Source organism: Octodon degus, unplaced genomic scaffold, assembly GCF_000260255.1.
Source record: "Octodon degus isolate 3935 unplaced genomic scaffold, OctDeg1.0 scaffold00115, whole genome shotgun sequence".
Classification (NCBI taxonomy): Eukaryota; Metazoa; Chordata; class Mammalia; order Rodentia; family Octodontidae; genus Octodon; species Octodon degus.
Genome location: NW_004524691.1, coordinates 5907125 through 5916466, shown reverse-complemented (window position 1 = coordinate 5916466; position 9342 = coordinate 5907125). Strand labels below are relative to the sequence as shown.

Genomic DNA, 9342 nt, shown 5'->3' with positions numbered 1-9342 from the left:
CTTTAGACCACTGAGCCATCTCACCGGCCCACAAGTTATTTTATTCTTAATATCAACTTATAGCCATTGCCCATATATATGGAAATAATTTTACTTCACAGAAAGCACATTATATCTTATTCTTTTTCCAATTTAATATAAAAATACTTCCCATGTATTATATGTCCTTCATATTCACAGTTTTAAAGACTGATTAATAGGCTAGATAATGTCTTTAAATGGGTGTTGGAGGTTAAAATAAATTATCTTCACCATATCATACTGTAACCCTAGTATGGTGGTGCACTTCTGTAATCCCAGCACTCAGGCAGTGGGATTGCTATGAGTCTGAGACCAGACAGGGATACAGAGCAAGACCTTGTCTCAAGAAGAGAAAAGAAAGAAGACAGACAAACAAAAAAGAAACAAAAAAGAAAGCAGGAAGAGGGCCTCAAATATCATGCCCAAATATTTAAGAACATAATACTTATTGTGCACACTGCTCTTTTTTCTCCAGTTTTCCCGTCATGCCTTACTAAGAGCAGGCTGTGAGAAAGGCACTATTACTGCAGCGGGAGGTCTGGCCTGCCCAGTGCCAACTTTCCCTCCTTCATCTTGCTTCAGCGCCCATTTCTGCCTGCCATAGGGCCTACTTGTGCAGCCTGTCCACAGGTACGGATGCTCACGATGCGAGGCCCAAGTCTGTGGAAGCCACACCTTGAATAGTCATAGATTGGGAACTTAATGTATATGTCTCTTGGTCCATCGCAAAATGAGGATATTTTTAAGACATAAGGAAAAGATTGCACACAGTGATGGGTGATGTCTACGTGAAAGCTGCCCGAAGTGTGCTTGAGATCTTGCCACTACATGCAGATACTGGCCCTGACAAGATGGGCAGCACCCTGACAGGACTGGGGTCTGCCCCTCCTGCACTGCACCTACACCCTCATCTGTCATGCACCTTCATCCCCAATTATGCTCCAGTTTAGTTGTTTTTTTTTTTTAATTGTTTGCTTTATTTTAGCCATTACCAGTGGGAACAAGTTACAGCAGCTAATGTGGAAGTCACTCTCCGTTAACTTTATACTCGACCACAAAATGAGCTTTGTTTTTTTTGTTTTGTTTTGTTTTGTTTTGTTTTGTTTTGTTTTTTAAATGTATTTGGTACAGGGTCTCACTACACAGCTCAGACTGGTAGTGATCCTTCTGTTTTCAGCCTCCCCAGGACTGGGATTACAAGCATGCACTACCATGCCTGGTCTCAGTGGCTGCCTCAGTGCGCCTGGGGGCAGGGCTGGCATGGCCTGTGCTACCGGGACCAAACCCTAGTCCCTGCACTTGCCTAAGTTATCTCACCAGCCCTTGAGCTTTGATTTTTAAGGTCACACTAAACTTTAGTCCCAGAGCTTCGAGGAAAGCCAGTATTTGGGTGCTTTCACTGTTAGTTTCATTTTTCACTAAACTTTCTAACTTGTATGATTTGCCTTTGCCTGATCTTCAGAGAGCCTTCCTTGTACTTTCCCATAATCCTTTACTTTAATAACTGTGTGATCCTGGTTGCTTTACCCGTTACACATAGTCCTTTGATTCTCTAAGACTAAAACTCAAAATTACTTCATAACAGTCCTATTCATGAGCCAGGTAATGTGACTTTCCTGACACTGATACTACACACTTGTCCTGTGTAAGGCCTACACTTTCTCATCAAGTCCTTCCATGCTGTCTGAATACAAAAAGCTGAGAGCCTTTTCTGCTACTTCAACCCATCTTGTGAGTTATGGTTTGTGTCTAGGTGTCCCCTTAAAGCCTCATGCAGTCTTGGGGTGGCTTCTGGAGTTTGTGATTAATTATTGTGGGTGTGGATGCTGCACCTGCCGTGGAGCAGGTGTTCTGCATTTCAGTGTAAAGAAGAAAGAAAAGTCAGCTGCTTGAGCTGCTGCTACTCCTCCCTTTGCTCTTTTGCTCTTTGCCTCCACCATGAACTGCTTCTCTCTGCTATGTGCCACTCTGCCTTGGAGCCAGCTGAGTATGGACTGAAACCTCCAGTAACTGTGAGCTAAATAAACCTTTCCTTCCTTCATTTTGAGTGTTGGGTATTTGTCCCAGCAGAGAGAGAAGAGTAACTAAGACACTGTATCCCTAATCATGCAGTTCCCGTGCAAAAGCCCACACTTGAGAATGGTTCTCACCTGGCCTTAGGTTTTACATTCAGAGCTGGGCCTGCCAAGCTCCCCAGCATACCCACTCAGGGCTTGCAGCCCCAGGTTGCATTGAGCCCCTGTAATGAAACCCACTGTGCTCTGTTCATTAGGAAAGAGATAGGAGACTCCAAGAGCACAGATTTTGTGGGGTGGTTACCCTCACTTTTCTCTGCATCCACCAACACATGTCAGAAGATCCTAAGGTAAGTCTGTAACTTTGGAGAGTGACCTTGGGACACAAGATAAAGGTCCATCATTCATTTCAGTGCCAGGAAAACTTCCTGGAAAACTTCCCTGGGGAAGAATGGCTGGGAATAGCCTCACTTACTTAGCATGCCAGGCTCTGCCAGGGAAAGGCACTATGAGTTGGTCATAGGTTGCAGTCCTAACAATGAAGGGGTGCAGCCTACATTGATTGCTGCTTCAAGGAATCTCAACAATTGCTTCCTCCAGAGTCACAGGCTTAAAGCCATTTAAAAAGAACTGCTTAGAAGCCTAACTATCTTCATTAATAGGCCCTGACAAAGAGCAGATCGGGAGGGGAGGGGACGGGAAGAAAGGGGCGGCTAATGGAAAGCAAAGGCCTTGTGTCTATGTGGAGGGGAAGTGCGCAACCTGCCAAGTAAGCTAGAGATTTGATAACTGAATTAGACAAAAGTCACTGAGCTGGAGTAAATTCTCTGATGGGACCCAAATTCCATTCTTGGGCAAAAATAAGTTCTCTCTCTCTCTCTCTCTCTCTCTCTCACCCCCCTCCAATGAGTAGAAATGGGGTACAGACTTATTAGACCGGATAAGAGCCATTCACCTCTACCTCACTGAGCTGAGACTCCTCCATCAAACCAGAAAACATGAAAGCATAAAATCCCAGATGCCCTGAGCTGAATGGAAATACAGGTTCACAGAGTTTTCTCCTCCTCTTCCTCCTCCTCCTCCTGGCACCTGCCCCTCTGCTTCTATATATTGGAGATGAAGAAAGTGGAAAAAGATCAAGAAGTTTTCCTAACTTAATTTCAGCATTCAAATTAAACACTAAGTTTTCATAACCAACTTTTCCTCCCCAGCACTTTTTCATTTAACAAAACCTTGTCTTAATGAGAAAATTCCTCATGATGGAGAGGCCTACTTTAACAAACCAGTGTCTGCATAATGGAACTGACACATGCTTACATGTAGTGGTTGGATAGCTCGATTTACTCTAATCAGTAACTGTGGCACAGAGCTCCCTAGCAGGAGACCCGCTGGCTGAGAGCCACGTTTGGGCCTACGAGGCTCCCTGTGTGCAAAGCTGAGCTGTTTACCAATGACAAAGGATAGCACAGGCTTGCATATATGTGTGTATTTAAACAAGGCCTTGGATGTGTAGCTTAGGTTGGTCTTGAACCCATGGGAATCCTACCTCAGCCTTCCAAATGCTGGGATTATAGGCATGGGCCACCATACCTGCTTTGTAGAGGTGTATATTCGTATTTGCTTCTACTGAGCAGGAATATATATATATATATATATATATATATATATATATATGAAATTTCTGTTTTAGTTTCTTAATCTAGCAATGATGTCTTGTTCTTGAGAACTGGACACTTCAAGACACTCTTTTACTTATAAAAGATTCCTCAGTAGGTATTTTTTTAAACAATCAATTCTGGTCAAGCTTCAGCATGTTTACATTTTTAACTGTTAAACCAGCTTCTTAGAGTGTGCCTGTGGTTCATCTTGCGTCTGTGTGATATTACATAACCATGACTGAAAGATCTGCTTTGCACTCTGAGGACCATCAGAAGGGAAAGGATCACAGAAAGCACCAGCCTGAGATTGCTTCCAAGAAGATTCTGTAGGCCCCTTCTTTACTTACAAATAGTTTCAAACTAGCTTGATATTTTGTTTTATAACAGAGCTACCCTTTTGTGGATCTTACTCATTAATTTTTGTTAGTATTGAGGTGTTGTCAGCCTTGTTTTAAAGTAATAGTAATTTACAGTTGAGTCAATGATTTGTATTTGGCTTAACAAATGTATATAAAAGAAAAAGATAGAAAGTTAGAAAAAAGAGAAATTTTTTTCTCAAAGTAATTGGGCAATAATTGGAATTCAAATGGAAATACAATGATGGTTATTAAATGTGTGTGTGTGTGTGTGTGTGTGTGTGTGTCTGTGTGTGTGTGTAATAGAGATGGCATGAGGTGTAAATAGCCAAGTTTTTCTGAGGTAAAATTAGTAAGACACAAGACGGTAGAAAATGCTGGTGGAAGTTGCAGAATCATACTGTTCTTGCCTGAAAGAGTAAAACTAAGACATGCGGAAGAAATGGAAAGCAAAAATCTTTATTATCCAATCAATGGTTCTGTGAGCCCAAGGGAGGTAGGTACTGCTTAAGACAAGGAGGAGACAATGTGCAGCATGTAAATGTGAGCTGAAGAAATGTGTAACTCTGTACTTACAAATTTCAGATTTTTTTCAGAAGTTCAAAAATAAGAACTTACATTTTCACCTTTGATTCCAAGGGCTGTAGGTTAAGAGGATATTTTTCGATATTATTCTCCACATCCATGGCCAGCTGGTGACTAGAAAGAGAAAGAATGTCTCAATAAAGATCAGTCTTGGAAGTGAACATTCATAACAATAATACTATTAATCTCAATGTTTTGGACAAGGAAAAATAGATTTACTTTTGTGCATCTGCGTTAATCAAAAGAATCCTAAAAATGGGTGATAGAAAAATTACTATGTGCTAGGAAGAAAACTCCAGGTTTCCTCTTCCTTTTGTTAACTTCTTAACCTCTACCACTGAACTCAGCATTCACAGGTAACACATGAAAATCATTTCCTTCAGAAAAAGAAAAGGGATGCACAATAGCTGATCATTTCAGAAAGAGGTAAAACATAAGGAGATAACATATTGCTACACATTTCATGACACTGGCCAACTAAAAAATTGTAGAGACGTCCCTCATCCTCATGGTGTCACTGTCATGGAGACTTTTGTCTACGTGTTTTTTCCAAGTCCCTGTTATAAATGAAACATGAACTCTCGACAGATGGCCACTGCTCCCAGTGAGCTTCTTGGACTCTTGCGGGGTGCTGCAGTGGTCAAGGGGAAGAAGGCCTCAGACTGAGGGTTGCAGAATGGACAAGAGATGGGTAAGCTGAGAGTGAACGGTAACAGCTATGAAGAAGTGCTATTAGACACTGAGTACAACAGTCAGTATAGGTGAAAAAAATCAAAGGCTATAGTTAGAGACTAATTCAAGCCATTTAGCACAAATGAATGTTAAAAGTGAGATTATAAAAGGAAATAAGTTTGGAAAAACAGAAAAATAACAATTACTGGTTACATAATGTGTACACATCATTTGAGTAGATTTTTTAAAAATTGGTACTGAGGATTGAAGCTAAGAAAACTTTACTAGTGGGCTACGTCCCAACCCTTTCTCTTTTCAATTTTGAGATATAGTCTCACTGAGTTCCTCCAGCTAGCCATAAACTTGTTTTTTGTTTGTTTGTTTGTTTGTTTGGTCTTTTGTTTTTCTTTTTTGTAAAGATTTGTATTTTGGACATTTGGTCCAATTTTCCATAATTTTTTAATTCATTTTAATGATAAAATAGCAATAAAACAGTTTCTGAACAGGTTAGTAGGACAGTTACAATAATAAATACATTGCATATTGTCTTCATAGTAGTTATTCAGAGGACAAGATGCAGATATGATATCTTGTCTAAAAAATATTACTACAAACTTTTCTTCTCACTGAACTAAAAGAAATTGGCTGTATATCTATCCTAATGATCTTGTGTATACATACATATATTTTTTCTCAACAAAATGGCCCTTTATTTATATTCCACTTTTTTGTTTTGTTTTGTCAGAGATGGGTGTTCCATTGCTGTTAGAGAAGCTGTATTTAGAGAAGTCTTTACTGCCTCAACCTTTTGAGTAGCTGGGATTACAGGTATGTTCCAGCATTCCTGGCTTGGTGTAGCTATTTTACACTTATGACTGTATTTAACTTTCCCAGAAAATCCATAAATCAGGGCTGATTTCCCCGACTGTATACCTAAGAAATAAGCAGCTCAGTGAAAGTTGAACCCAATGTACAGAAGAAGCCATTTTGAAACGCACATCCTGCTGCATTCACTGTAAGACACCAGTTGGAAGCTTTTGGGCTCAAGCTCATGATTCTTAATCTCATTAATTTCAGGTTCAGAGGCCATGTATTTTATATCCATTTCAATTCACATGCATGAGATAAGGTATGGGTGTGTGTTTTAAGGAAAAGTTTTAAGAAATATTATGTCCCCAACTATATATAACATAATTTGATTTTTTTTGTTTTGTTTTCAGGGCTTTTTAAAGCCTCCAGTGACATACCACATTGATTTAGCAAACTATCAATGGACTGCGACATTCAGAATGAAAACAATTCGGCAAGAGAATATAGTGAATGGAATGCATAAGAATGGCTTGCAGAGGAGTGAACACAAATAAAGGGAAGCTACTTAGAAGACTGTAAATTACCAAACAATGAGGACCAAGATTGTGATGGCAGTAAAGAAAAACAAAAGGTAAGAAAACAATTGCTGTGGAACTATCTCTTAGAATCAAAAATATACTTTCTACTTCTCTTTAGCAAGGAATAGCCAGCTAGGAGGGAAAGCCAGAAAAATTCCTATGAAGCACTAGGAAGTACCATGAACTCACATAGCTTTGAGGTTGCCCCCTCAGCCTGATTGTTAAGAGGAAAGAAAAATTCACTGCCTACTTTGGGCCCTCTATATTCATAGTTCATTGTTAATTCTTCATTATTTTCTTGTTCCAAAAATGTAACATCATCCCCTATGTTCCAGTGATGACACAAAGCATTAGGGATAAAATGGTAAGAACAATGCACCCGGCCTGTTCTTTCAGTCTGACAATGTGGATGGACAACAAACAGGAAACAGCAGTGTGATGAGTGTTATCAGTGAGGGAGGCTCATGGGAGCCTATCCATCCAGGGCAGGTGGATATAGGTATCTCGTTTTTATTACTCTGTGGTCTTGTAGGCCCAAAACCTTATAATAAGGGTACCATATGATTTTGTTAATTAAACATACTCTTAATTACACATCAGCAAATTGGGTAATAGGGATATATGTGAATGTGTTGCAGGGTCAGTACCTATGCAATTACAAAGGTAATATTTTCACAAAGAGAAAAAAGTTATATTAGAGAATTTACTCATTTGGAGATATAATTTATACAAGAATCTATAAACAGCAAATATCTATTGGTCTAATTTGGCTAGCACTGGTCCATTCCATCAATAATTGCCTGTGGTTAATAAAGTGATTAAAAATCAGTAGAATGTCTTATTTGCAAGCACACATTTCCTACCAGAGATGAAGCATGATTCTGTAATTTAAAAAAATAGCAGTGAGCCGGAGGTCATACTTAAGTTAATAAATGATTATCATAAACAACAGAGTCATCAGCAGCTTTCTAATTGATGAGAAGCCTCCTTACCAATCGCTCTTCTCTTTTTGGGCACATGCCAAGCTTTACTGAGTGTGTGTGTGTGTGTGTGTGTGTGTGTGTGTGTGTGTGTGTGGTTATTTCAATGTCCTCGAGTGACCCTTCATATGGTGTCCAATAGTGTGGAGTTGGAGCGTCCCCTCCCTTCACACTATCTACCACAAAACCCTGTTGAACATTCAGAATAAGTGTAATGTTCCAAAGGGGAATAACCGATCAACTGCTATGACACTGCTATCACTTAACTTATGGTCACTTCGAGTAGCTGAGATGATTTACATCAGTGCCTAAGTCAGCTACAGCTATAATGAAATGCCTGATCTGCTCACTGAAAGTACACCAATTTTTCAATCAAAACTGACCCCTTTCAAGGACACAGTCCTGCAGGGAAGTAGACAAAGAAAATCTCCAGAAATCTACGCCAGTGGGCATAGTGGCTAGGGCTGGTGGCCCCTGCTTATTTCTTCTCTGTTCTCTATTACCATGAAGGGGAAGGTCTCTCTATATACCTGAATGTTTTGACAGGAGTGAATTCCCATATCTAGAATTCCTCAACTATGACTGGAAAAAATAAGCACAAAAAACAGACCAGTCATTTCCACAAGCTTTTAACTTTCTCGAGTCTCTGTATAATGAAGGGAGAAGGGCAGGCAGGTAGAGGCAGAAGCCTATATATATGCCATTAATTTTCACTTATCTTCCTTACAGCAGACTTCTGGCAAAGATGCATATGGGTAGTAATGAGAGGTTTAATATAGAGTTCTGGTCAATTAGCAAGAAAAAAAAACCTTTTGGATTTCATTTCCTACATTAAAATCAATAATGAAAAACTGACATAGCTGGGACTAATAAATAAATAGGCTGAACATCACCGAGATAGTATGTCCTCAGAGGATTGAGCTTCATGAGGAGATTATTGACTAACTGACAGAAATCTAGACTGCATCCACACCACTGTTTTAGGCCCAGGTCCTCTTTACAAGCACCTGAAGGGAGCTCTGAAGAAACACTGGTTCCGGGGCTGCTCCCCAGAATTCACATTCATTTTGTCTGGGGTGAGGCTTAAACCAAAGCATTTTTTATTAAGCTCCATAAATGATTCTAAGTGCAGTCAGAGTGAAGAACCACTGGTCTGAGCATGATGTCCTTCTATGCAATACATGAGTATGCACAGAAGAAAAATCTTTCTGGTAGCAGGTAAAAACTCTGCAGCTATTATTATTTGCAGATAGCTGGTGAGAAGAGTGATTGGAAAGAACTGGACTCGTTTTTCTTCTTTTAATTTAAATTCCATTTACCTTAAAAAATAAATTTATGTCTACATAAAAACATTATACATACTAATGGGGTAATATATGGTGTATCAATATTTATACACTGGGTAATATTTCAATCAAGTTAAATATAACTATCTCATTTATCACTTTTGTGTGATGAACACTTTTGATACATCTTCCTCTAGCCTTTTTGAATGTGCTTTATTTACTGCTATCCGCAATCACTTTGCTGTGCAAACGCACACTAGAACTTCTTGCTCCTAACTGTAATTGGAGGGGCTGGTGAGATGGCTCAGTGGTCTAAAGCACCTACTTAGAACAAGCTTAGCAAAGCACAGGGACCGCGGTTCAATCCCCCAGCACCACATG

General features: G+C 39.7%; 1 protein-coding gene across 1 annotated transcript in view; it reads right to left on the bottom strand.

Annotated features, from left to right (window-relative positions):
• The window catches only part of LOC101575222 (IQCJ-SCHIP1 readthrough transcript protein), an 890224-nt gene that overhangs the window by 632037 nt on the left and 248845 nt on the right, over positions 1-9342 (bottom strand). The window contains exon 3 of the mRNA XM_012516600.1: positions 4669-4749. Coding sequence (XP_012372054.1) covers positions 4669-4749 — 81 coding nt within the window. The remainder of the gene's footprint in view (positions 1-4668; positions 4750-9342) is intronic.